We start from the raw sequence: 26,468 nt of genomic DNA on the forward strand, positions 1-26,468 counted from the left end.
AAAAATAGCGGGAATAGCAGGGAAAATAGCGGGAAAAATAGCAGGAATACCGGGAAAAATACCGGGAATACCGGGGAAAATAGCGGGAAAAATAGCGGGAATACTGGGGAAAATACTGGTAAAAATACCGGGAATACCAGGGAAAATAGCGGGAAAAATACCAGGAACAGTGGGGAAAATACCGGGAAAAATAGCGGGAACACCGGGGAAAATAGCGGGAAAAATCCTGGGAAAAACACAGAGAAAAATCACGGGGAAAATCCTGGGAACACCGGGAAAAATACCGGGAAAAACCCAGGGAAAAATCCTGGGAACATGGAGAAAAATCCTGGGAAAAACACCGGGAGAAATTCTGGAAACAAGGAGAAAAATCCTTGGAAAAGCACCGAGAAAAATCCTGGGAAAAACCTCGGGAACACCGGGATAACAGCAGCCGTCAATGGGAAAAAACAGAAACGCAGGAAAAATGCCCCAAACCCTCAGGAAAACACCTGAAATTCCCGGGAAAACACTTGGAATTCCCAAGAAAACACCTGAAAATCCTGGGAAAACACTTGGAATTCCCAAGAAAACACCTGAAAATCCTGGGAAAACACTTGGAATTCCCAAGAAAACATCTGAAAATCCTGGGAAAACACTTGGAATTCCCAAGAAAACACCTGAAATTCCTGGGAAAACACTTGGAATTCCCAAGAAAACACCTGAAAATCCTGGGAAAACACTTGGAATTCCCAAGAAAACACCTGAAAATCCTGGGAAAACACTTGGAATTCCCAAGAAAACACCTGAAATTCCTGGGAAAACATTCGAAATTCTTGGGAAAACATTTGAAATTCCTGGGAAAACATTCGAAATTCCTGGGAAAACATTTGAAATTCCCGGGAAAACACCAAAACCCCTCCGGAAAATCCCTTCGATCCATTCAAGTTTTTATTTGGGGGTGGGGGGCGCGGCCGGGGGGGTCCTGAGCACAGCAATAAATAACCCCCCCCACCCCGAGCAGCTCTGACAGTGAATTTGGGGGGGGGTCCGTCCAGTGTTTGGGTGGGGGGTTTCAGGGTCTCCAGGTTGGGATTTTTGGGGTGTGGGGAAGGGGAGGGGGCGGCCCAGAATGACCCAAAACAGCCCCAAATTTGGGGAGGGGTCCGTCCAGTGTTTGGGTGGGGGATTTTGGGGGGCTCCAGGTTGGGATTTTTGGGGTGTGGAGAAGGGGAGGGCCTAGAATGACCCAAAACAGCCCAAATTTGGGGAGGGGTCCGTCCAGTGTTTGGGTGGGGGTTTCGGGGGGCTCCGGGTTGGGATTTTTGGGGCGTGGAGAAGGGGAGGGGGCGGCCCAGAATGACCCAAAACAGCCCAAATTTGGGGAGGGGTCCGTCCAGTGTTTGGGTGGGGGGTTTCGGGGGTCTCACAGGAGCACGAACTCCTCCGGGTTGGGATTTTTGGGGTGTGGGGAAGGGGAGGGGGCGGCCCAGGGTACCCAAAACAGCCCCAAATTTGGGGAGGGGTCCGTCCAGTGTTTGGGTGGGGGTTTCGGGGGTCTCCGGGTTGGGATTTTTGGGGCGTGGAGAAGGGGAGGGGGCGGCCCGGGGTTTGGGGGTCCCAAAATGACCCAAAACAGCCCCAAATTTGGGGAGGGGTCCATCCAGTGTTTGGGTGGGGGGTTTTGGGGGCTCCAGGTTGGGATTTTTGGGGTGTGGAGAAGGGGAGGGGGCGGCCCAGAATGACCCAAAACAGCCCAAATTTGGGGAGGGGTCCGTCCAGTGTTTGGGTGGGGGGTTTGGGGGGCTCCGGGTTGGGATTTTTGGGGCGTGGAGAAGGGGAGGGGGCGGCCCGGGGTTTGGGGGTCCCAAAATGACCCAAAACAGCCCCAAATTTGGGGAGGGGTCCATCCAGTGTTTGGGTGGGGGGTTTGGGGGGCTCCGGGTTGGGATTTTTGGGGAAGGGGAGGGGGCGGCCCAGAATGACCCAAAACAGCCCAAATTTGGGGAGGGGTCCATCCAGTTTTTGGGTGGGGGTTCGGGGGGCTCCGGGTTGGGATTTTTGGGGTGTGGGGAAGGGGAGGGGGCGTCCCGGGGTACCCACAGCCCAAATTTGGGGAGGGGTCCGTCCAGTGTTTGGGTGGGGGTTTTGGGGGGCTCCAGGTTGGGATTTTTGGGGTGTGGAGAAGGGGAGGGGGCGGCCCGGGGTACCCAAAACAGCCCCAAATTTGGGGAGGGGTCCGTCCAGTGTTTGGGTGGGGGGTTCGGGGGGGCTCCGGGTTGGGATTTTTGGGGCGTGGAGAAGGGGAGGGGGCGGCCCGGGGTTTGGGGGTCCCAAAATGACCCAAAACAGCCCCAAATTTGGGGAGGGGTCCATCCAGTGTTTGGGTGGGGGGTTCGGGGGGCTCCGGGTTGGGATTTTTGGGGTGTGAGGAAGGGGAGGGGGCGGCCCAGGGTTTGGGGGTCCCAAAATGACCCAAAACACCCCAAATTTGGGGAGGGGTCCATCCAGTTTTTGGGTGGGGGATTTGGGGGGCTCCAGGTTGGGATTTTTGGGGTGTGGAGAAGGGGAGGGGGCGGCCCAGAATGACCCAAAACAGCCCAAATTTGGGGAGGGGTCCGTCCAGTGTTTGGGTGGGGGGTTCGGGGGGCTCCGGGTTGGGATTTTTGGGGCATGGGGAAGGGGAGGGGGCGGCCCAGAATGACCCAAAACAGCCCCAAATTTGGGGAGGGGTCCGTCCAGTGTTTGGGTGGGGGGTTTCGGGGGGCTCCGGGTTGGGATTTTTGGGGTGTGAGGAAGGGGAGGGGGCGGCCCAGGGTTTGGGGGTCCCAAAATGACCCAAAACACCCCAAATTTGGGGAGGGGTCCATCCAGTTTTTGGGTGGGGGATTTGGGGGGCTCCAGGTTGGGATTTTTGGGGTGTGGAGAAGGGGAGGGGGCGGCCCAGAATGACCCAAAACAGCCCCAAATTTGGGGAGGGGTCCATCCAGTTTTTGGGTGGGGGATTTGGGGGGCTCCGGGTTGGGATTTTTGGGGTGTGGGGAAGGGGGGCAGCCCGGGGTACCCAAAACAGCCCAAATTTGGGGAGGGGTCCATCCAGTGCTTGGGTGGGGGGTTTCGGGGGTCTCACAGGAGCACGAACTCCTCCGGGTTGGGATTTTTGGGGCGTTTCCCCCAGCGGGGAAGGGGAGGGGGCGGCCCGGGGGGGTGGGGGTCCGGGTTTTTGGGGTGGTGGTCCCGAGCGCGACCCTCGGCCAGGCTGAAGATGGGATAACGCTCCGGAGCCGAGCGGGGGGACAGCACCTGGATAAAATTGGGTGGGTGGGTTTGGGGGGGGCTCAGCACCAAAAAATAAATCATTTAGGGGGGATGACACCCCCCCAGACCCCCTCCCCAAATAAAAACGGGTCTCACCTGGGCCAGGTCCCCCCAAAGCTGCTCCAGCTCCGTCGCGGCGGCGTAGAAGCCGAAGGTGCAGCTGGGATCCATCTTCCCGAAGGGAATTTTCCGTGGGAAGCAGCAGTGGAAAGACTTGGGGAGGGGGAGGGAGGGAAATTTGGGGGGGGGTCACAACCCGCGGAGACCCCCACCCCGATTTTTTGGGGGGCGCCCACCTGCAGAGGGAAATCGGGCCGGGTGGTGTCCACGCAGGGCTGGCACAGGTGAGGGTCCAGGTAGAGCAGGGAGTCACCTGGGGAGGGGGCGCCGAGGGGTGGGGACCCCCGGGAATCCCACCGGGAACGTCCCGGGAATCCCAACGGGAACATCCCGGGAATCCCACCGGGAACATCCCGGGAATCCCAACGGGAACATCCCGGGAATCCCACCGGGAACATCCCGGGAATCCACCCGGGAACATCCCGGGAATCCCACCGGGAACGTCCCGGGAATCCCACCGGGAACATCCCGGGAATCCCAACGGGAATCCCACCGGGAACATCCCGGGAATCCCACCGGGAACATCCCGGGAATCCTCCCGAGAAACCCCCGGAACACCCGGGAATCCACCCGGGAACCCCCCGGGACCCCTGGGAATCCCACCGGGAATCCACCCTCAAATCCCAACGGGAATCCACCCGGGAATCCCACCGGGAATCCACCCGGGAATCCCGCAGGGAATCCACCCGGGAATCCCACTGGGAATCCCACAGGGAATCCACCCGGGAATCCCAACGGGAATCCACCCGGGAAACGCCCGGGAATCCACCCGGGAATCCCACCGGGAACATCCCGGGAATCCCACCGGGAATCCCACCGGGAATCCCACCGGGAACATCCCGGGAATCCCACCGGGAATCCCACCTGGGAACATCCCGGGAATCCCACCGGGAATCCCACAGGGAATCCACCCGGGAAACGCCCGGGAATCCACCCGGGAATCCTCCCGGGAACATCCCAGGAATATACCCGGGAAACGCCCGGAACACCCGGGAATCCACCCGGGAACCCCCCGGGACCCCCGGGAATCCCACCGGGAATCCACCCGGGAATCCCACAGGGAATCCCCCCGGGAATCCACCCGGGAAACGCCCGGAACACCCGGGAATCCACCCGGGAATCCCAACGGGAATCCCACAGGGAATCCACCCGGGAACATCCCGGGAATCCCACCGAGAACATCCCGGGAACATCCCGGGAATCCCAACGGGAATCCCACCGGGAATCCACCCGGGAACATCCCGGGAATCCCACCGGGAATCCCACAGGGAATCCCGCAGGGAATCCACCCGGGAACATCCCGGGAATCCTCCCGGGAAACCCCCGGAACACCCGGGAATCCACCTGGGAATCCCACCGGGAACATCCCGGGAATCCTCCCGGGAATCCACCCGGGAACATCCCGGGAATCCCACCGGGAATCCCACAGGGAATCCACCCGGGAACATCCCGGGAATCCCACTGGGAACATCCCGGGAATCCCACTGGGAATCCCACCGGGAATCCACCCGGGAATCCCACCAGGACCCCCGGGAATCCCACCGGGAATCCACCCAGGAACATCCCGGGAATATACCCGGGAAACCCCCGGAACACCCGGGAATCCACCCGGGAACCCCCCGGGACCCCCGGGAATCCCACCGGGAATCCACCCGGGAATCCCCTCGGGACCCCCGGGAACATCCCAAGAACACCCCCAGGACCCCTGGGAACATCCCGGGACTCCCGGGAACACCCCGGGAATCCTCCCGGGACCCCTGGGAAAAGGCCGGGAATCCCCCCGGGACTCCCAGAACACTCCCGGGACCCCCGGGAACCCCCCCGAGAATCCCCCCAGGACCACCGGGAACACCCCGGGAACCCCCCCGGGATTCCCCCCGGGAATCCACCCGGGAATCCTCCCGGGACCCCTGGGAACACCCCGGGACACCCCCGGGAACCCCCCGAGACCCCCGGAAACACCCCAGGAACATCCCCGGGACCCCCGGGAAAAGGCCGGGAATCCCCCCGGGACCCCCGAGAATCCCCCCGGGACCCCCCCGGGAATCCTCCCGGGACCCCCGGAACACCACCAGAACCCCCGGTACACCCCCGGGACCCCCGGTAACCCCCCGGGACTCCCGGGAACCCCCCCGGGACCGCCGGGAATCCTCCCGGGAATCCCCCCGGGACCCCCGGAACACCACCAGAACCCCCGGTACACCCCCGGGAGCCCCCGGGACTCCCGGGAACCCCCCCGGGACCGCCGGGAATCCTCCCGGGAATCCTCCCGGGAACCCCCCGGTAACCCCCGGTAACCCCCGGGCCCCTCCCGTTCCCGGTACCTTGGAAGCCGAGGAAGAAGAGCGAGTGCCGGGGCCTCCCGCCGATGATGCCGAGGCACGAGCGGAGCCGCAGCAGCTCCTGGCGGGGAGGGACGCGCGGTGGCACCGGGAACGGCACCGGGAACGGTTCCCCGGCACCGGGAACGGTTCCCCGGTACCGGGATCGCCCCCAGACCCACCTTGACGCACTCCACGTACACGGGGTTCAGGTGTTCGCCCCCCAAGCGCGCCGGTACCAGCAGGATGAGCCCGCGGCGATGGCCCGGCTCCGGTGCTCCCGGTGCTTCCGGTGCCGGTGTTCCCGGTCCCGATGTTCCCAATCCCGGAGCTCCCGGTCCCGGTGTTCCCAGTCCCGGAGCTCCCGATGTTCCCAATCCCGGAGCTCCCGGTCCCGGTGTTCCCGGTCCCGATGCTCCCAGTCCCGGAGCTCCCGATGTTCCCAGTCCCGGAACTCCCGGTCCCGGTGTTCCCGGTCCCGGTATCCCGTGTCCCGGGACTCCCGATGTTCCATGTCCCGGTGCTCCCGGTGTTCCCGGTCCCGGGATTTCCGCTGTTTTCAGTCCCGGTGCTCTCGGTCCCGGTGTTCTGCATCCCAGGACTCCCAGTGTTTCCGTTCCCGGTGCTCTCGGTGCTCCCGGTCCTGGTGTTGCAAATCCCGGCGCTCCCGGTGTCCCGTGTCCCGGAGCTCCCGGTATTCCCAATCCCGGTGCTCCCGATCCCGGTGCTCCCGATGTTCCCGGTACCGGTGCTCCCGGTATTCCCGGCGCTCCCGGTATTCCCAATCCCGGTGCTCCCGATGTTCCCAATCCCGGTGCTCCCGATGTTCCCGGTCCTGGTGTCCCGTGTCCCGGCGCTCCCGCTGTTCCCGGTCCCGGTCCTCCCGGTATTCCCGGCGCTCCCGATGTTCCCAGTCCCGGTGTCCCGTGTCCCAGCGCTCCCGGTATTCCTAATCCCGGTGCTCCCGGTGCTCCCGGTGTTCCCGGTGTCCCGTGTCCCGGTGCTCCCGGTATTCCCGGCGCTCCGCGTCCCGCCGCATCCCCGTCACGCTCGCCCCGCACCAACCCGGCCGCGTCCTCTTTATAAACTGCAAAAAAAACCCCAAAAACCGGGAAGGGAGGCGCCGCTCATTCCCGACCCCTCCCCAAACCGGGGACCCCCCCCCAAAAAAAACCGGTTCCCCCCCGGTACCGGTGCAATCCTGGGCCACGTAGACGGCGAGCCCGGGGGTCTCGGTGCAGGATTCCACGGCCGCCCTGAACGGGACGGGATCGGTGGGTCCCGGGTGGGTGGCGAGTGGGGAGGGGGTCCCGGTGGACCCCCCGGGGGTCCCCCCCGAGCCCCCCGGTGCCGCTCACCGGAGCAGGTGGGCGGCGATGGCGGGACCGAACCAGTCCCCGGCGCTCTTGCCGAACTCCCGGCCCAGCTCCACCAGCCGGTGGATCCCGAACGGGGCCCGGGGCTGGTCCGAGAACCACGACACGATGGCCCGGTGCCGCTGCTCCGCGTCCCGGGGGGCTCGGGGGGCGACCGGGGGGTCCCGGGGCCATCCCGGGGGGTCCCGGGGCTGTCCCGAGGGGTCCCGGGGCTGTCCCGGAGGGTCCCAGACCTGTCCCAGGGGGTCCCGGGGCTGTCCCGAGGGGTCCCAGACCTGTCCCGGGGGGTCCCGGACCTGTCCCGAGGGGTCCCGGGGTTGTCCCGAGGGGTCCCGGACCTGTCCCGGGGGGTCCCGGGGTTGTCCCGAGGGGTCCCGGACCTGTCCCGGGGGGTCCCGGGGCTGTCCCGAGGGGTCCCGGACCTGTCCCGGGTGGTCCTGGGTCTGTCCCGGGGGGTCCCGGGGTTGTTTCGAGGGGTCCCGGGGCTGTCCCGAGGGGTCCCGGACCTGTCCAGGGCGGTCCCGGGGTTGTCCCGAGTGGTCCCGTGTCCCCCCGGAGGGCTCCGTGTCCATCCCGGTGGGTCCCGGTCCATTCTGGGGGGGTCGCGTCAATCCCGGGATGTCCCGGGTCTGTCCCGGGGGGTCCCGGGTCCGTCCCGGGATATCCCGCATCCTCCCGGTGGTCGCGGGGTCCACCCTGGGGGATCCGTGCCCATCCCGGGGATCCCTCGGCCCATCCCGGTGATCCCTCGGTCCATCCCGGTGATCCCTTGGCCCATCCCGGGGGTCCCTCGGTCCATCCCGGTGATCCCTCGGTCCATCCCGGTGATCCCTCGGCCCATCCCGGTGGTCCCTCGGTCCATCCCGGTGATCCCTCGGCCCATCCCGGGGGTCCCTCGGCCCATCCCGGTGGTCCCTCGGCCCATCCCGGGGGTCCCTCGGTCCATCCCGGTGGTCCCGTGTCCATCCCCGGTGGTCCCGGGCCGCCTCCGGTTCCAGCAGCGCCTCCGGCCACATCCAGTCTGGAATTGAGGGACGGGGCGGGGGGCTCGAGGAGCGTCCCCCCCGCCATCCCCCCGGTGCGGGGGTCTTCCCGCGGCCCCGGGGGTGGTCCCGGTGGTCGTCCCGGGGGGGGTCCCGGGGGTCGCTCACCGCGGCCCAGCAGGTGCAGCAGCAGCCCCTGGCCCAGCAGCATCTGGGCGCTGCGCAGGGTGCAGCCCCAGCCGCAGTCGGTGCTGCGGGCGGGGGTCCCGGGCAGCGCCGGGAAGCCCCTCCGGTAGGTCAGCCACAGGCGGGAGCGGAAATCCCGCCGGAAGCGCCGCAGCTCCTCTGGGGAACGGGGGGGAGACCCCTGAGACCCCCCTCAGAGCCCTGAGACCCCCCGAGACCCCTGAGACCCCTGAGACCCCTGAGACCCCCCCTCAGAGCCCCCAGACCCCTGAGACCCCTGAGACCCCTGAGACCCCCCCTCAGAGCCCCCAGACCCCTGAGACCCCTGAGACCCCCCCTCAGAGCCCCGAGACCCCCCCTCAGAGCCCCGAGACCCCTCAGAGCCCTGAGACCCCCCCTCAGAGCCCCGAGACCCCCCCTCAGAGCCCTGAGACCCCTGAGACCCCTGAGACCCCCCCTCAGAGCCCCGAGACCCCTGAGACCCCCTGAGACCCCCCTCAGAGCCCCGAGACCCCTGAGACCCCTGAGACCCCTGAGACCCCCCCTCAGAGCCCCCAGACCCCTGAGACCCCTGAGACCCCTGAGACCCCCCCTCAGAGCCCTGAGACCCCTGAGACCCCTGAGACCCCCCCTCAGAGCCCCGAGACCCCTGAGACCCCTGAGACCCCTGAGACCCCCCTCAGAGCCCTGAGACCCCCCGAGACTCCTGAGACCCCTGAGACCCCCCCTCAGACCCCTGAGACCCCCCCTCAGAGCCCCGAGACCCCTGAGACCCCTGAGACCCCCCCTCAGAGCCCCGAGACCCTTGAGACCCCCTGAGACCCCCCCTCAGAGCCCCGAGACCCCTGAGACCACCCCCAGATCCCTGAGACCTCCCCAGATCCCACTCAGAGCCCCGAGACCCCCTGAGACCCCCCAGACCCCCGAGACCCCCCAAAACTCCCTCTCAGACCCCTCAGATCCCCCCAGATCCCCTTCAAACCCCCGAGACCCCCTGAGACCCCCCCTCAGACCCCTGAGACCCCCCCCAGATCCCACTCAGAGCCCCGAGACCCCCCGAGACCCCCCTCAGATCCCACTCAGACCCCCCGAGACCCCTAAAACCGCCCCCAGATCCCACTCAGACCCCCGAGACCCCCTGAGACCCTCGAGATCCCCCCCAGATCCCACTCAGAGCCGTGAGACCCCCTGAGACCCCCCCAGACCCCCGAGACCCCCCGAGATCCCCCCCAGATCCCACTCAGACCCCTCAGGCCCCCTCAGAACCCTGAGACCCCCACCCAGATCCCCCTCAGAGCCCCGAGACCCCCGAGACCCCCTGAGACCCCCCAAATCCCCGCCAGGACCGGCTCGGTGGGGGATGAGAAACGGGGGTGGGATCCCCCCGAGCCCCCCGGGGGTCCCGCCCAGTCCCGGGGGTCCCGCTCGCTCCCGGGGGTCCCGTTCACCCCCCGGGGGTCCCGCTCGCTCCCGGGAGTCCCGTTCACCCCCCGGGGGTCCCGTTCATCCTCCGGGGGTCGCACCCAGCCCGGGGGTCCCGGTCGCTCCCGGGGGTCCCGGTCGCTCCCGGGGGTCCCTCTCGCCCAGCCCAGGGGTCGCGCCCAGCCCGGGGGTCCCGGTCGCTCCCGGGGGTCCCTCTCGCCCAGCCCGGGGGTCGCGCCCAGCCCGGGGGTCCCGCCCAGCCCCGGGGGTCCCGTTCACCCCCCGGGGGTCCCGCCCAGCCCCGGGGGTCCCGTTCACCCCCCGGGGGTCCCGCTCAGCCCCGGGGGTCCCGTTCACCCCCCGGGGGTCCCGTTCACCCCCCGGGGGTCCCGGTCGCTCCCGGGGGTCGCGCTCACCCCCGTTCCCCGGTGCGTAGACCCTCCCCAGCAGGTACAGGGGGTCCCGGGGGCTGAACCGGGGCCGCGGCCGCAGCGTCCAGCCTGGGCGGGAAATGGCGTCAGAGCGGATACCGGGAGCACCGGGTACCGGGAATACCGGGTACCGGGAGCACCGGGTACCGGGAACACCGGATACCGGGAGCACCGGATACCGGGAGCACCGGGTACCGGGAACACCGGGTACCGGGAGTACCGGATACCGGGAGTACCGGATACCGGGAACACCGGATACCGGGAACACCGGATACCGGGAATACCGGGTACCGGGAGCACCGGATACCGGGACCCCAACCCCGGTAACACTGGATACCGGGAACACCGGATACCGGGAACACCGGGTACCGGGAACACCGGATACTGGGAACACCGGATACCGGGAGCACCGGGTACCGGGAGCACCGGATACCGGGAACACCGGATACCGGGAGTATCAGATACCGGGAGCACCGGATACCGGGAGCACCGGGTACCGGGAGCACCGGATACCGGGAGCACCGGATACCGGGAACACCGGATACCGGGAGTATCAGATACCGGGAGCACCGGGTACCGGGAGCACCGGGTACCGGGAGCACTGGATACCGGGAGCACCGGATACCGGGAACACCGGATACCGGGAGTATCAGATACCGGGAGCACCGGATACCGGGAACACCGGATACCGGGAGCACCGGATACCGGGAACACCGGATACTGGGAACATGGGATACCGGGAGCACCGGATACCGGGACCCCAGCCCCGGTAACACCGGATACCGGGACCCCAGCCCCGGTAATCACGGATACCGGAACCCCAAATCCCGGTACTCCCGAATCCCCGTTCCCCTTCCCTGTGTCCCCGTCTCTCGGTATCCCGGTATCCGGTATCCCGGTGCCCGGGGTTCCGGTGCCTCCCTGTTCCCATCCCGGTGTCCCGTTCCCGGTATCCCGTTCCCGATATCCCGGTGTCCCGGTATCCCGGCGTCCCGATATCCCGGTATCCCGTCCCGGAATCCCGGTATCCCGGTGCCCGGTGTTCCGGTCTCCCGGTATCCGGTCTCCCGGTATCCCGGTCTCCCGGTCTCCCGGTATCCCGGTGTCCCGGTCTCCCGGTGTCCCGGTATCCCGGTGTCCCGGTATCCCAGTATCCCGGTCTCCCGGTCTCCCGGTATCCGGTCTCCCGGTATCCCGGTCTCCCGGTATCCCGGTGTCCCGGTCTCCCGGTCTCCCGGTATCCCGGTGTCCCGGTGTCCCGGTCTCCCGATATCCCGGTCTCCCGGTATCCGGTATCCCGGTATCCCGGTCTCCCGGTCTCCCGGTCTCCCGGTATCCGGTGTCCCGGTTCCCACCGTATTTGACGCTGTTCCAGGCCGCGAGCACGCGGCCCCGCACGCGCTGCCCGCCCCGCTCGGCCCCGGGGGGGGGTCCCGGTGCCGGTCCTGGTCCCGGTGCCGGTTCCGGTCCCGGTTTCGCTCCCGGGGGGGGTCCCGGTCCCTCCCCCCCCCCGCTCATGGCGGCGGCGGCGCCCGGAGGGGGCGTGGCCAACAGAGAGGGCGGGGCTAGAACACCGGAAAGGGGCGTGGTTATGCAAATATCAGTGTATGTGGGCGTGGCTATACAAATCGTAGTGTACGGGCGTGGTTATGCAGATCAACGAGTGTATGGGCGTGGATATGCAAATCACAATGCGTGTGGGCGTGGCCAGAGGAAGAGCGGGACCAGAATCCCGGCAAGTGGGCGTGGCTATGCAAATCACCGGCGATTCGGGGCGGGGGTTTGGGGGGTCCTGGGTGGGACCTCGGAGGGGTTTGGGGGGTCCTGGAGGGGTCCTGGATGGGGTTTGGGGGTTCCTGGGGGGGTCCTGGATGGGGTTTGGGGGCGATTGGGGGGTTTGGGGGTCCTGGATGGGGTTTGGGGGGTCCTGGAGGGGTTTGAGGGGTCCTGGGGGGGTCCTGGATGGGGTTTGGGGGCAATTGGGGGGCTTTGGGGGGTCCTGGATGGGATCTCGGAGGGGTTTGGGGGGTCCTGGAGGGGGTTTGGGGGGTCCTGGAGGGGATCTCGGAGGGGTTTGGGGGGTCCTGGGGGAGGTTTGGGGGGTCCTGGAGGGGTTTGGGGGGTCCTGGGGGGGGTTTGGGGGGTCCTGGATGGGATCTCGGAGGGGTTTGGGGGGTCCTGGGGGGGGTTTGGGGGGTCCTGGAGGGGTTTGGGGGGTCCTGGATGGGATCTCGGAGGGGTTTGGGGGGTCCTGGCGTGGTTTGGGGGGTCCTGGATGGGATCTCGGAGGGGTTTGGGGGAGATTGGGGAGTCCTGGAGGGGGTTTGGGGGGTCCTGGGTGGGGTTTGGGGGCAATTGGGGGGCTTTGGGGGGTCCTGGAGATTTTGGGGGTCTGCGTGGGACTCCTGTTACCCCCCGGGGGCTGTTTCTGGGGGTGGGTGGGGGTCCCATGGGGGCGTTTCTGGGGGTCCCATGGGGGCATTTCTGGGGGTCCCATGGGGTGTTTCTGGGGGTCCCACGGGGGCATTTCTGGGGGTGGGTTTGGGGTCCCATGGGGGCGTTTCTGGGGGTCCCATGGGGGCATTTCTGGGGGTCCCACGGGGGCATTTTTGGGTGTGGGTTTTGGGACCCCTCGGGGTTTGTTTCCAGGACTTTGCGAGCGTCCAAATTCCCAAATTCCGAATTTTCCCCTTCCAAACCCATCCCCCACCAACAACAGCTTGAGGGGCAAAGTGAGGAGGGGTCATAACAGCGAGACCCCTCCCCAAAAAACCCCCAAAAAACCCCAAAAAAAGCACCAAATTCACAGAAATTCTGTTTTCCCTTCCCGGATTTTGACCATCCCGGGAAGGAACGAACCCGGTGGGATTTGGGATTTATTTGGGGAGGGGGTCCCGGTGGGGAGGGGTCGGTCACGGTGCCGGGGGGTCGGCGGGGGGCACCGGGGGTCTCCGGGGTCTCCACTCGGTGGGCACCAGCCCCCAGAGGAAATCGCTGACGAAAATCGCCGAGTGCTGCGCCGGCTCCAGCTCCAGGGGCACGGCGACCTCGGGGCCGTGGTGAACTGGGGAGGGGTCCCGGCGGGGATTTTGGGGGGGGTTTGGGGATTTTTGGGGGATTTGGGGTGTTTGGGGGGGGATTTGGGGTGTTTGGGGGGGGGGTTGGGGATTTTTTGGGGGGATTTTGGGATTTTTTGGGGGGATTTTGGGGGGTTTTGGGGAGATTCGGGGATTTTTTGGGGGATTTGGGGTTTTTGGGGGGGATTTGGGGATTTTTCGGGGGGATTTGGGGATTTTTGGGGGGATTTGGGGATTTTTTGGGGGGATTTGGGGAGGTTTTTGGGGGATTTTGGGATTTTTGGGGGGATTTTGGGGAGATTCGGGGATTTTTGGGGGATTTGGGGGATTTTGGGATTTTTTGGGGGGATTTTGGGGGGTTTGGGGGAGATTCAGGGATTTTGGGGGGATTTGGGGTTTTTTGGGGGAATTTGGGTATTTTTTGGGGGGATTTTGGGGTTTTTTGGGGGGATTTGGGGATTTTTCGGGGGGATTTTGGGATTTTTTGGGGGGGATTTTGGGGGGTTTTGGGGGATTTTGGGATTTTTTGGGGGGATTTTGGGGGGTTTTGGGGAGATTCAGGGATTTTGGGGGGATTTGGGGTTTTTTGGGGGAATTTGGGTATTTTTTGGGGGGATTTGGGGTTTTTGGGGGGGGTTTGGGGATTTTTTGGGGGGATTTGGGGTTTTTTGGGGGGATTTGGGGATTTTTTGGGGGGATTTGGGGGGTTTTTGGGGGATTTTGGGATTTTTGGGGGGATTTTGGGGAGATTCGGGGATTTTGGGGGGATTTGGTGATTTTGGGGGGGGGTTTGGGGATATTTTGGGGGGATTTGGGGTGTTTTTTGGGGGGATTTGGGGGTTTTTTGGGGGGATTTTGGGATTTTTTGGGGGGATTTTGGGGAGATTCGGGGATTTTTGGGGGATTTGGGGTTTTTGGGGGGGGTTTGGGGATTTTTCGGGGGGATTTGGGGTGTTTTTTGGGGGGATTTGGGGATTTTTTGGGGGGATTTTGTGGGGTTTTGGGGAGATTCGGGGATTTTGGGGGATTTGGGGTTTTTTGGGGGAATTTGGGGCTTTTTTGGGGGGATTTTGGGATTTTTTGGGGGGGTTTGGGGCTTTTTTGGGGGGATTTTGGGATTTTTTGGGGGGATTTTGGGGGGTTTTGGGGAGATTCGGGGATTTTTGGGGGACTTGGGGTTTTTGGGGGGGGGGTTTGGGGATTTTTTGGGGGGACTTTGGGGGTTTTTTGGGGGGATTTGGGTTTTTTGGGGGGGATTTTGGGATTTTTTGGGGGGATTTTGGGGGGGATTCAGGTTTTCTTGAGGGGATTTTGGGATTTTTTGGGGATTTTGGGGGTTTTTTGGGGGGATTTGGGGCTTCTTTTGGGGGATTTGGGACCTTTTCGGGTGGATTCGGGTCTTTTTTGGGGGGATTCAGGGCTTTTTTGGGGGAATTTTGGGATTTTTTGGGGGATTTGGGGCTTTTTTGGGGGGATTCGGGGCTTTTTTGGGAGATTTGGGGTTTTTTCGGGGGGAATTGGGTTTTTTTGCGGGGGATTTGGGGCTTTTTTGGGGGGATTTTGGGATTTTTTGGGGGATTTGGGAGGTTTGGGGGGATTCGGGGGTTTTCGGGGGGATTATGGGTTTTTTTGGGGGGATTTGGGTTTTTTTTGGGCGATTTGTGGCTTTTTTGGGGGAGATTTTGGGATTTTTGGGGGGATTCGGGGCTTTTTTGGGGGGATTTGGGGCTTTTTCGGGGCGATTCGTGGTTTTGGGGGATTTGAGGCTTTTTAAAGGGGATTTTGGGGGGTTCTTCAGGGGGATTTGGGGCTTTTTTTGGGGGATTTGGGGTTTTTGGGTGATTTTGGGGTTTTCTGGGGGAATTTGGGACTTTTTTTTGGTGGATTTGGGTTTTTTTTGGGGGGAGATTTGGGGTTTTTTTGGGGGGATTTGGAGCTTTTTCGGGGCGGATTTGGGGCTTTTTTGTGGGTTTTTTGGGGTGATTTGGGGGGTTTTGGGGGGAATTTTGGGGTTTTTTTGGGGGGATTTGGGTCTTTTTCGGGGGGATATGGGTTTTTTGGGTGGAATTGGGATTTTTTTGGGGGGATTTTGGGGGTTTTTGGGGTCTCACCCCCTCGGACCCGCCCGGGCTCGGCGCTGCAGTCCCAGTCGATCCGGCTGATCTCGTAGTAGAGCTGAGCCACGTACCTGGGGTGGGATTTTGGGGGTCTCAGGGGGGTTTTTGGGGGTCTCAGGGGAGATTTTGGGGGTCTCAGGTGGGTTTTGGGGGTCTCAGATGGGTTTTTGGGGGTCTCAGGTGGGTTTTTGGGGGTCTCAGGTGGTTTTTGAGGGTCTCAGGTGGATTTTGGGGGGCTCAGGGGGATTTTTGGGGGGCTCAGGTGGATTTTGGGGGTCTCAAGTGGGTTTTGGGGGTCTCAGGTGGGTTTTTGGGGGTCTCAGGGTGATTTTGGGGGTCTCAGGTGGGTTTTTGGGGGTCTCAGGGGGGTTTTGGGGGTCTCAGATTGGTTTTCGGGGGTCTCAGGGGGGTTTTTGGGGGTCTCAGGTGGTTTTTGGGGGTCTCGGGGGGGGTTTTGGGGGTCTCAGGTGGGTTTTTGGGGGTCTCAGGGGGGATTTGGGGGTCTCAGGTGGGTTTTTGGGGGGTCTCAGGTGGGTTTTGGGGGTCTCAGGGGGTTTTTGGGGGTCTCAGGGGGTTTTTGGGGGGCTCAGGTGGATTTTGGGGGTCTCAGGGGGGGGTTTTGGGGGTCTCAGGTGGGTTTTGGGGGTCTCAGATAGGTTTTTGGGGGTCTCAGGGGGGATTTTGGGGGTCTCAGGTGGTTTTTGGGGGTCTCAGGTGGATTTTGGGGGTCTCAGGTGGTTTTGGGGGTCTCAGGTGGGTTTTTGGGGGTCTCAGGTGGATTTTGGGGTCTCAGGGTGATTTTGGGGGTCTCAGGTGGTTTTGGGGGTCTCAGGGGGGTTTTGGGGGGTCTCAAGGGGGGTTTTGGGGGTCTCAGGGGGTTTTTGGGGGTCTCAGGTGGTTTTTGGGGGTCTCAGGGGGGTTTTTGGGGGTCTCAGGTGGGTTTTTGGGGGTCTCAGGGGGGTTTTTGGGGGTCTCAGGAGGGTTTTGGGGGTCTCAGGGGGTTTTTGGGGGTCTCAGGTGGTTTTTGGGGGTCTCAGGTGGGTTTTTGGGGGTCTCAGGGGGGTTTTTGGGGGTCTCAGGAGGGTTTTGGGGGTCTCAGGGGGGTTTTGGGGGGTCTCAGGTGGGTTTTTGGGGGTCTCAGGGGGGTTTTTGGGGGTCTCAGGTGGGTTTTCGGGGGTCTCAGGGGGTTTTTGGGGGGCTCAGGGGGGTTTTTGGGGGTTTCAGGGGGGTTTTGGGGGTCTCAGGTGGGTTTTGGGGTCTCAGGTGGTTTTGGGGGTCTCAGGGGGGTTTTGGGGTGCTCAGGGGGGTTTTTGGGGGTCTCAGGGTGATTTTGGGGGTCTCAGGGGGTTTTGGGGGGTCTCAGGTGGGTTTTTGGGGGTCTCAGGGGGGTTTTTGGGGGTCTCAGGTGGGTTTTGGGGGTCTCAGGGGTGTTTTTGGGGGTCTCAGGGGGGTTTTGGGGGTCTCAGGGGTGTTTTTGGGGGTCTCAGGTGGTTTTCGGGGGTCTCAGGTGGTTTTTTGGGGGGCTCAGGTGGTTTTCGGGGGTCTCAGGTGGCTTTTGGGGGTCTCAGGTGGGTTTTTGGGGGTCTCAGGTGGATTTTGGGGGTCTCAGGTGGTTTTTGGGGTGCTCAGGGGGTTTTTGGGGGTCTCAGGTGGGTTTTTGGGGGTCTCAGGGGGGTTTTTGGGGGTCTCAGGGGGGTTTTGGGAGGTCTCAGGGGGGTTTTTGGGGGTCTCAGGTGGGTTTTTGGGGGGCTCAGGGGGGTTTTGGGGGTCTCAGGTGGTTTTTGGGGGTCTCAGGTGGTTTTTGGGGGTCTCAGGTGGGTTTTTGGGGGGCTCAGGGGGGTTTTGGGGGTCTCAGGTGGGTTTTTGGGGGGCTCAGGGGGGGTTTTGGGGGTCTCAGGTGGGTTTTTGGGGGTCTCAGGGGGTTTTTGGGGGTCTCAGGTGGGTTTGGGGGGTCTCAGGGGGGTTTTTGGGGGTCTCAGGGGGGTTTTGGGGGTCTCAGGTGGTTTTTGGGGGTCTCAGGTGGGTTTTTGGGGGTCTCAGGGGGGATTTTGGGGGTCTCAGGGGGTTTTTGGGGGTCTCAGGGGGTTTTTGGGGGTCTCAGGGGGTTTTTGGGGGTCTCAGGGGGGTTTTTGGGGGTCTCAGGGGGGATTTTGGGGGTCTCAGGTGGGTTTTTGGGGGTCTCAGGGGGGTTTTGGGGGGTCTCAGGTGGGTTTTTGGGGGGCTCAGGTGGGTTTTTGGGGGTCTCAGGGGGGTTTTTGGGGTCTCAGGGGGGATTTTGGGGGTCTCAGGGGGCTTTTTGGGGGTCTCAGGGGGGTTTTGGGGGTCTCAGGGGGATTTTGGGGTCTCAGGGTGATTTTGGGGGTCTCAGGTGGGTTTTTGGGGGTCTCAGGGGGGGTTTTGGGGGTCTCAGGGGGGGTTTTGGGGGTCTCAGGTGGATTTTGGGGGTCTCAGGTGGGTTTTGGGGGTCTCAGGGGGTTTTTGGGGGTCTCAGGTGGGTTTTGGGGGTCTCAGGTGGGTTTTTGGGGGGCTCAGGGGGGTTTTTGGGGGTCTCAGGGGGGGTTTTGGGGGTCTCAGGTGGGTTTTTGGGGGTCTCAGGGGGGATTTTGGGGGTCTCAGGTGGGTATTTGGGGGTCTCAGGTGGATTTTGGGGGTCTCAGGGGGTTTTTGGGGGTCTCAGGTGGGTTTTTGGGGGTCTCAGGTGGTTATTGGGGGGCTCAGGGGGGTTTTTGGGGGTCTCAGGGGGATTTTTGGGGGTCTCAGGGGGTTTTTGGGGGTCTCAGGTGGTTTTTGGGGGTCTCAGGGGGGTTTTTGGGGGTCTCAGGTGGGTTTTTGGGGTCTCAGGTGGATTTTGGGGGTCTCAGGGGGTTTTTGGGGGTCTCAGGGGGGTTTTTGGGGGGTCTCAGGTGGGTTTTGGGGGTCTCAGGTGGGTTTTTGGGTGGTCTCAGGTGGGTTTTTGGGGGGCTCAGGTGGTTTATGGGGGTCTCAGGTGGATTTTGGGGGTCTCAGGTGGGTTTTGGGGGTCTCAGATGGGTTTTTGGGGGTCTCAGGGGGGTTTTGGGGGTCTCAGGGGGGTTTTGGGGGTCTCAGATTGGTTTTCGGGGGTCTCAGGGGGGTTTTGGGGGTCTCAGGTGGTTTTTGGGGGTCTCAGGGGGGTTTTGGGGGGCTCAGGGGGGTTTTTGGGGGTCTCAGGGGGTTTTTGGGGGTCTCAGGTGGGTTTTTGGGGGTCTCAGGTGGGTTTTTGGGGGGCTCAGGGGGATTTTGGGGGGCTCAGGGGGGTTTTGGGGGGTCTCAGGTGGTTTTTGGGGTCTCAGGTGGATTTTTGGGGGTCTCAGGTGGATTTTGGGGGTCTCAGGGTGGTTTTTGGGGGTCTCAGGTGGGTTTTTGGGGGTCTCAGGGGGGCTTTGGGGTGCTCAGGTGGGTTTTTGGGGGTCTCAGGGGGTTTTTGGGGTCTCAGGGGGTTTTTGGGGGTCTCAGGGGGGGTTTTTGGGGGTCTCAGGTGGGTTTTTGGGGGGCTCAGGTGGGTTTTTGGGGGGCTCAGGTGGGTTTTTGGGGGTCTCAGGGGGGTTTTTGGGGTCTCAGGGGGGATTTTGGGGGTCTCAGGGGGGTTTTTGGGGGTCTCAGGGGGGTTTTGGGGGTCTCAGGGGGATTTTGGGGTCTCAGGGTGATTTTGGGGGTCTCAGGTGGGTTTTTGGGGGTCTCAGGGGGGGTTTTGGGGGTCTCAGGGGGGGTTTTGGGGGTCTCAGGTGGATTTTGGGGGTCTCAGGTGGGTTTTGGGGGTCTCAGGTGGGATTTTGGGGGTCTCAGGTGGTTTTTGGGGGGCTCAGGGGGGTTTTTGGGGGGCTCAGGTGGGTTTTTGGGGGTCTCAGGGGGTTTTTGGGGGTCTCAGGTGGGTTTTGGGGGTCTCAGGGGGTTTTGGGGGTCTCAGGTGGTTTTTGGGGGGCTCAGGGGGGTTTTTGGGGGTCTCAGGTGGGTTTTTGGGGGGCTCAGGGGGCTTTTGGGGGTCTCAGGTGGTTTTTGGGGGTCTCAGGTGGTTTTTGGGGGTCTCAGGTGGGTTTTTGGGGGTCTCAGGTGGGTTTTTGGGGGGCTCAGATGGGTTTTTGGGGGTCTCAGGTGGGTTTTGGGGGTCTCAGGTGGGTTTTTGGGAGTCTCAGGTGGTTTTTGAGGGTCTCAGGTGGATTTTGGGGGTCTCAGGTGGTTTTTGGGGGTCTCAGGGGGGTTTTTGGGGGTCTCAGGGGGGTTTTTGGGGGTCTCAGGTGGTTTTTGGGGGTCTCAGGGGGGTTTTTGGGGGTCTCAGGTGGTTTTTGGGGGTCTCAGGTGGTTTTTGGGGGTCTCAGGGGGGTTTTTGGGGGTCTCAGGGGGGTTTTTGGGGGTCTCAGGTGGTTTTTGGGGGTCTCAGGTGGTTTTTGGGGGTCTCAGGGGGTTTTTGGGGGTCTCAGGTGGGTTTTGGGGGTCTCAGGTGGTTTTGGGGGTCTCAGGGGGATTTTGGGGGTCTCAGGTGGGTTTTGGGGGTCTCAGGTGGGTTTTTGGGGGTCTCAGGTGGTTTTTGGGGGTCTCAGGTGGGTTTTGGGGGTCTCAGGGGGTTTTTGGGGGGTCTCAGGTGGGTTTTTGGGGGTCTCAGGGGGTTTTTGGGGGTCTCAGGTGGGTTTTTGGGGGTCTCAGGTGGTTTTTGGGGGTCTCAGGTGGGTTTTTGGGGGTCTCAGGCAGTTTTTGGGGGTCTCAGGTGGTTTTTGGGGGTCTCAGGTGGGTTTTTGGGGGGCTCAGGTGGTTTTTGGGGGTCTCAGGGGGGTTTTTGGGGGTCTCAGGTGGTTTTTGGGGGTCTCAGGTGGTTTTTGGGGGGCTCAGGGGGGTTTTTTGGGGTCTCAGGTGGATTTTGGGGGTCTCAGGTGGGTTTTTGGGGGTCTCAGGTGGGTTTTGGGGGTCTCAGGTGGTTTTTGGGGGTCTCAGGTGGGTTTTGGGGGTCTCAGGGGGGATTTTGGGGGTCTCATGGGGTTTTTGGGGGTCTCAGGGGGTTTTTGGGGGTCTCAGGTGGGTTTTTGGGGGTCTCAGGTGGGTTTTTGGGGTGCTCAGGTGGTTTTTGGGGGTCTCTGTGGCACTCACACGTCGGGAGGAAGGCTCTGCTCCTCCTCCTCCTCCTCCTCGTCCTCCTGGCGGTTCTGCAGCTCCTCCAGGGCTCGGCGCAGCGCCGTGGGGTGGGTCAAGGGAAAAAAAACCAAATCCCCCCAAAAAAACCCAAATCCCCCAAAAAAACCCCAAATCCACCCATAAAAAAACCCAAATCCCCCAAAAAATACCCAAATCCCCCCAAAAAAACCCAAATCCCCCAAAAAATCCCCGAATCCCCCCAAAAAACCCCCAAATCCCCCAAAGAAACCCCAAATCCACCCATAAAAAAACCCCAAATCCCCCCAAAAAAAACCCAAATCCCCCAAAAAAACCCCAAAATCCCCCCAAAAAAAGCCCCAAAGTCCCCCGAAAAAGCCCTGAATCCCCCAAAAAACCCCCAAATCCCCCCAAAACAGCCCCGAATCCCCCCCCAAAAAAAACCTCAAATCCCCCCAAAAAAGCCTCAAATCCCCCCAAAAAAGCCCCAAAAAAGCCCCAAATATCCCCAAGAAAAGCCCCAAAAAAGCCCCAAATTGCCCCAAAAAGCCCCGAATCCCCCAAATCCCCCAAAAAAGCCCCGAATCCCCCCAAAAAACCCCCAAAAAACCCCCGAATCCCTCCAAAAAGCCCCGAATCCCCCCAAAAAAGCCCCAAATCCCCCCAAATCCCCCTGAATCCTGGAATCCACAAATCCCCCAAATCCCCCCGAATCCCCGAATCCCCGAATCCCGGATCCCCGAATCCCCGAATCCCGGATCCCCGAATCCCCGGATCCCCGAATCCCGGATCCCCGAATCCCGGATCCCCGAATCCCGAATCCCCGAATCCCGAATCCCGGATCCCCGAATCCCCAAATCCCGGAATCCCGGATCCCCGAATCCCCAAATCCCGGATCCCCGAATCCCGGAATCCCCGGATCCCCGAATCCCGGATCCCGGAATCCCCAAATCCCCGAATCCTGGAATCCCCAAATCCCCGAATCCCGGAATCCCCGAATCCCGGATCCCCGAATCCCCGAATCCCGGAATCCCCGAATCCCGGAATCCCCGGATCCCCGAATCCCGGAATCCCCAAATCCCTGAATCCCCAAATCCCCGGATCCCCGGATCCCAGAATCCCCGAATCCCGGATCCCCAAATCCCCCCAAATCCCCGAATCCCCGAATCCCGGAATCCCTGAATCCCCGAATCCCGAATCCCCGAATCCCGGAATCCCCGAATCCCGGAATCCCCGAATCCCGGAATCCCCAAATCCCGAATCCCCGGATCCCGAATCCCGGATCCCCGGATCCCGGAATCCCCGAATCCCTGGATCCCCGAATCCCGAATCCCGGAATCCCCGAATCCCGGAATCCCCAAATCCCGAATCCCCGGATCCCGAATCCCGGATCCCCGGATCCCGGAATCCCCGAATCCCTGGATCCCCGAATCCCGAATCCCGGATCCCCGAATCCCGGATCCCCGAATCCCGGAATCCCCGAATCCCGGATCCCCGAATCCCGGATCCCCGAATCCCGGATCCCCGAATCCCAGAATCCCGGATCCCCGAATCCCCGAATCCCGAATCCCCAAATCCCCGAATCCCGGAATCCCCAAATCCCCAAATCCCTGAATCCCCAAATCCCCGAATCCCCGAATCCCGAATCCCTGAATCCCGGATCCCCGAATCCCGGATCCCCGAATCCTGGAATCCCCGAATCCCGGAATCCCCGAATCCCCCAAATCCCCCCGAATCCCGAATCCCCGAATCCCGGATCCCCGAATCCCGGAATCCCCGAATCCCGGATCCCCGAATCCCCGAATCCCCGAATCCCCGTATCCCGTATCCCGGAATTCCCGAATCCCGGAATCCCCGGAATCCCCAAATCCCGGAATCCCTGAATCCCCGAATCCCGAATCCCCGAATCCCGGAATCCCCAAATCCCCGAATCCCGGATCCCGGAATCCCCAAATCCCGGATCCCGGATCCCCAAATCCCGGATCCCCGAATCCCGGATCCCTGAATCCCCCAAATCCCCGAATCCCGGATCCCCGAATCCCCGAATCCCCGAATCCCGGATCCCCGAATCCCGGATCCCCGAATCCCGGAATCCCCGAATCCCGGATCCCCGAATCCCCGAATCCCAGAATCCCCAAATTCCCCGGAATCCCGAATCCCGGGATATCGGGAGCGCTCCCCCGCCGCGCCCAGCGCGCCCCGGGCCCGCTCCAGCTCCGTGTCCAGCTCCCGCCGCCGCTCCCGGAGCCGCCGCGCCTCCGCCTCGGCCGCCGCCAACCGGGCACGGAGCCGGGCCTCGGCCTCCGCCAGGCCTGCGGGCACCGGCATGGGCACCGGGGGAACCGGGGAAACCGGGATGGGCACCGGGGAAACCGGGGAAACCGGGATGGGCACCGGCATGGGCACCGGCATGGGCACCGGGGGAACCGGGGAAACCGGGATGGGCACCGGGATGGGCACCGGGGGAACCGGGGAAACCGGGATGGGCACCGGGGGAACCGGGATGGGCACCGGGATGGGCACCGGGATGGGGAAACCGGGATGGGCACCGGGGGAACCGGGGAAACCGGGATGGGCACCGGGGAAACCGGGATGGGCACCGGGGAACCGGGGAAACCGGGATGGGCACCGGGGAAACCGGGATGGGCACCGGGGAAACCGGGATGGGCACCGGGATGGGGAAACCGGGATGGGGAAACTGGGATGGGGAAACTGGGATGGGGAAACTGGGATGGGCACCGGGGGAACCGGGATGGGCACTGGGATGGGCACCGGGGAAACCGGGATGGGGAAACCGGGATGGGCACCGGGGTGGGCACCGGGGGAACCGGGATGGACACCGGGATGGGCACTGGGGGCACCGGGATGGGGAAACTGGGATTGGGGAACTGGGATGGGCACCGGGATGGGCACCGGGGGCACCGGGGAAACCGGGATTGGGGAACTGGGATCGGCACTGGGGGCACCGGGATGGGCACCGGACACCGGGATGGGCACCGGGATGGGGAAACCGGGATTGGGGAACCAGGATGGGCACCGGGATGGGGAAACAGGGATGGGCACCGGGGAGCACCGGGATGGGCACTGGGGGCACTGGGGGCACCGGGATGGGCACCGGGGAGTACCGGGATCGGCACCAGGATGGGCACCAGGATCGGCACCGGGGGCACCGGGGAAACCGGGATGGGCACCGGGATGGGCACCGGGATGGCAACACCGGGGAGCACTGGGGGTGCAGTGAGGATGTTTTTTGGGTATTTTGGGGCTGTTTTGGGCTGGTTTTTGGGGTATTTTTGGGTTATTTCTGGGCTGTTTTGGGCTGGTTTTTTGGGGTTATTTTTGGGTTATTTCGGGGCTGTTTTGGGCTGGTTTTTTGGGGTTATTTTGGGGTATTTCGGGGCTGTTTTGGGCTGGTTTTTTGGGGTATTTCTGGGCTGTTTTTTTGGGTTTTTTTGGGGTATTTTGGGGCTGTTTTGGGCTGTTTTTTGGGGTATTTCTGGGCTGTTTTGGGCTGTTTTTTTGGGGTTTTTTTGGGGTATTTTGGGGCTGTTTTGGGCTGTTTTGGGCTGTTTTTTGGGTTATTTTGGGGCGGTTTTTTGGGTATTTTGGGGCGGTTTTTTGGGTTATTTTGGGGCTGTTTTGGGCTGGTTTTTTGGGGTTATTTTGGGGTATTTCGGGGCTGTTTTGGGCTGTTTTTTTGGGGTTTTTTGGGGTTATTTCTGGGCTGTTTTGGGCTGGTTTATTGGGGTTTTTTTGGGTTATTTTGGGGCTGTTTTGGGCTGTTTTTTGGGGTTATTTTGGGTTATTTTGGGGCTGTTTTGGGCTGGTTTTTTGGGTTATTTCGGGGCTGTTTTGGGTTATTTTTTGGTGTTATTTTGGGTTATTTTGGGGCTGTTTTGGGCTGGTTTTTTGGGCTGTTTTTTGGGTTATTTCGGGGATGTTTTGGGCTGTTTTTTGGGGTTTTTTTGGGTTATTTTGGGCTGGTTTTTTGGGTTTTTTTGGGTAATTTTTTGGGTTTCTGGTCACGCACCCTGGGCCAGCCCCCGCGCCCGGGCCTGCGCCAGTGAGGATGTTTTGGGCTGGTTTTTTGGGTTATTTCGGGGCTGTTTTGGGCTATTTTTTGGGGTTTTTTTGGGGTATTTTGGGCTGTTTTTTTGGGTTATTTTGGGGCTGTTTTTGGCTGGTTTTTTGGGTTATTTCGGGGCTGTTTTGGGCTGGTTTTTTGGGTTATTTTGGGTTATTTTGGGCTGGTTTTTTGGGTTTTTTTGGGTTATTTCGGGGCTGTTTTGGGCTGGTTTTTTGGGGTTTTTTGGGTTATTTTGGGCTGTTTTTTTGGGTTATTTCGGGGCTGTTTTGGGCTGTTTTTTGGGGTTTTTTGGGTTATTTTGGGCTGTTTTTTTGGGGTTTTTGGGTAATTTTTTGGTTTTTGGTCACGCACCCTGGGCCAGCCCCCGCGCCCGCTCCTGCGCCCCGCGCAGGCGCCGCTGCAGCCGCAGGCGCCGCCGCAGCCCCCGCTGCAGCAGCCGCTCGGCGCCGCCCGAGCTCAGCTCCCGCAGCAGCTCCTGGCTCAGCTCCTGCAGCGCCTCCACCGGCGGGAACGGCGCCGCCTGCGCGGGAGAAACGGGAGAAACGGGAATGGGAACGGGAACAACGGGAATGGGAACGGGAATGGGAACGGGAACAACGGGAATGGGAACGGGAATGGGAACGGGAACGGGAGGAACAGGAATGGGAACGGGAACGGGAACAACAGGAAAAACGGGAATGGGAACGGGAGAAACGGGAATGGGAACAACGGGAGAAACGGGAAAAACGGGAATGGGAACGGGAGAAACGGGAATGGGAACAACGGGAGAAACGGGAAAAACGGGAATGGGAACGGCGCCGCCTGCAACGGGAACAGCGGGAGAAACGGGAATGGGAATGGGAACAGCAGGAGAAACGGGAATGGGAACGGGAACGGGAACAACGAGAATGGGAACGGGAACAACGGGAATGGGAACGGGAACAACGGGAAAAACGGGAATGGGAACGGCGCTGCCTGCAGCGGGAGAAACGGGAATGGGAGCGGGAAAAACGGGAGAACCGGGAATGGGAACCGGGAGAACCGGGAGAACTGGGAAAAACGGGAATGGGAACCGGGAATGGGAACTGGAGACCACGGGCTCGGTTCGGGTCCCGGTTCGGGTCCCGGTTTGGGTCCCGGTTCGGGACATTTTGGGGACCACGGGCTCGGTTCGGGTCCCGGTTCGGGTCCCGGTTCGGGACATTTTGGGGATCACGGGCTCGGTTCGGGTCCCGGTTCGGGTCCCGGTTCAGGTCCCGGTTCGGGACATTTTGGGGACCACGGGCTCGGTTCGGGTCCCGGTTCGGGTCCCGGTTCGGGTCCCGGTTCGGGACATTTTGGGGACCACGGGCTCGGTTCGGGTCCCGGTTCGGGTCCCGGTTCGGGACATTTTGGGGACCACGGGCTCGGTTCGGGTCCCGGTTCGGGTCCCGGTTCGGGTCCCGGTTCGGGTCCCGGTTCGGGACATTTTGGGGATCACGGGCTCCGTTCGGGGTCCGGTTCGGGACATTTTGGGGACCACGGGCTCGGTTCGGGGTCCGGTTCGGGACATTTTGGGGATCACGGGCTCGGTTCGGGGTCCGGTGGGGGGGGGGGGGGGAGGTGACACCCCCGGATCCCGCACCGGCACCGCGTTAACCCCGCTCCGTTCCCGCGGCCGCCTCCCTTCTCCCCCTGCCCGTTTATCCCGCTTTTCCCCCGTTTATCCCGTTTTTTCCCCGTTTTTTCCCCGTTTTTCCCCGTTTTTCACCATTTTTCCGCTCTCTCCCTCCCGCGCGCCGTTCGAACGCGGGCGGGCGCCGCTCTGCGCATGCGCGACCCCTCCCCGCCCGCTTTGGTCCCGCCCGCCCCCCCCGCGCTCCCCCCGCGATGGTTCCGCCCGCCCCGCGTGTCCCCCCGAGCGCGTCCCGCCCGCCCCGCGTGTCACCCCGAGCGCGTCCCCCCCCGCCCCGCGGCGCCGCCGCTTTGGTTC

At 62.5% G+C, this 26,468-nt stretch overlaps 2 protein-coding genes across 6 annotated transcripts; both read right to left on the minus strand.

Moving 5' to 3' along the window:
• Window positions 1-912: 912 nt before the first annotated feature.
• On the minus strand, window positions 913-11,812 carry ATG4D (autophagy related 4D cysteine peptidase). Of its 5 annotated transcripts, none has more exons than XM_085563367.1 (10): window positions 11,492-11,812; window positions 10,122-10,205; window positions 8,266-8,442; window positions 7,097-8,135; window positions 6,930-6,994; window positions 6,734-6,825; window positions 5,921-6,595; window positions 5,742-5,820; window positions 3,394-3,510; window positions 913-3,282 (listed from the first exon to the last, which is right to left on the minus strand). In XM_085563367.1, the coding sequence occupies exons 1-10, from the start codon at window positions 11,652-11,654 to the stop codon at window positions 1,406-1,408; spliced, it is 4,368 nt and encodes a 1,455-aa protein (XP_085419493.1). In that variant the 5' UTR covers window positions 11,655-11,812; the 3' UTR covers window positions 913-1,405. The 5 variants fall into 5 exon arrangements, with proteins under 5 accessions (XP_085419493.1, XP_085419492.1, XP_085419491.1 ...); XM_085563366.1 differs by having other exon boundaries at window positions 5,921-6,045; window positions 6,100-6,825; window positions 11,492-11,810; XM_085563369.1 differs by adding an exon at window positions 3,594-3,670 and having other exon boundaries at window positions 3,094-3,282; window positions 5,921-6,825; window positions 11,492-11,786.
• Window positions 11,813-12,948: 1,136 nt separating this feature from the next.
• Window positions 12,949-26,356, minus strand: SPC24 (SPC24 component of NDC80 kinetochore complex). The gene is made up of 6 exons (XM_085563395.1): window positions 26,247-26,356; window positions 24,869-25,037; window positions 22,598-22,742; window positions 20,428-20,514; window positions 15,325-15,401; window positions 12,949-13,200 (listed from the first exon to the last, which is right to left on the minus strand). The coding sequence occupies exons 1-6, from the start codon at window positions 26,247-26,249 to the stop codon at window positions 13,049-13,051; spliced, it is 633 nt and encodes a 210-aa protein (XP_085419521.1). The 5' UTR covers window positions 26,250-26,356; the 3' UTR covers window positions 12,949-13,048.
• Between the last annotated feature and the right edge of the window lie 112 nt (window positions 26,357-26,468).

This window comes from Lonchura striata, chromosome 30 (genome assembly GCF_050655825.1).
Source record: "Lonchura striata isolate lonStrDom1 chromosome 30, ASM5065582v1, whole genome shotgun sequence".
Classification (NCBI taxonomy): Eukaryota; Metazoa; Chordata; class Aves; order Passeriformes; family Estrildidae; genus Lonchura; species Lonchura striata.

Bases quoted from the DNA above. Each gene is read 5' to 3' on its own strand.
- ATG4D (XM_085563365.1), bottom strand. From the start codon at position 11,654: ATGAGCGGGGGGGGGGAGGGACCGGGACCCCCCCCGGGAGCGAAACCG. The intron at 8,443-10,121 runs GTGAGCGCGACC...CCCGTTCCCCAG, and splicing joins CTACGCACCGGGGAACGGGG to AGGAGCTGCGGCGCTTCCGG. The intron at 6,826-6,929 runs GTACCGGGGGGG...TTTTTTTTGCAG, and splicing joins CGTGGCCCAGGATTGCACCG to TTTATAAAGAGGACGCGGCC.
- SPC24 (XM_085563395.1), bottom strand. The intron at 22,743-24,868 runs GTGCGTGACCAA...CGGTGCCCGCAG, and splicing joins GGCGCGGGGGCTGGCCCAGG to GCCTGGCGGAGGCCGAGGCC. The intron at 20,515-22,597 runs ATATCCCGGGAT...GACCCACCCCAC, and splicing joins GCGGCGGGGGAGCGCTCCCG to GGCGCTGCGCCGAGCCCTGG.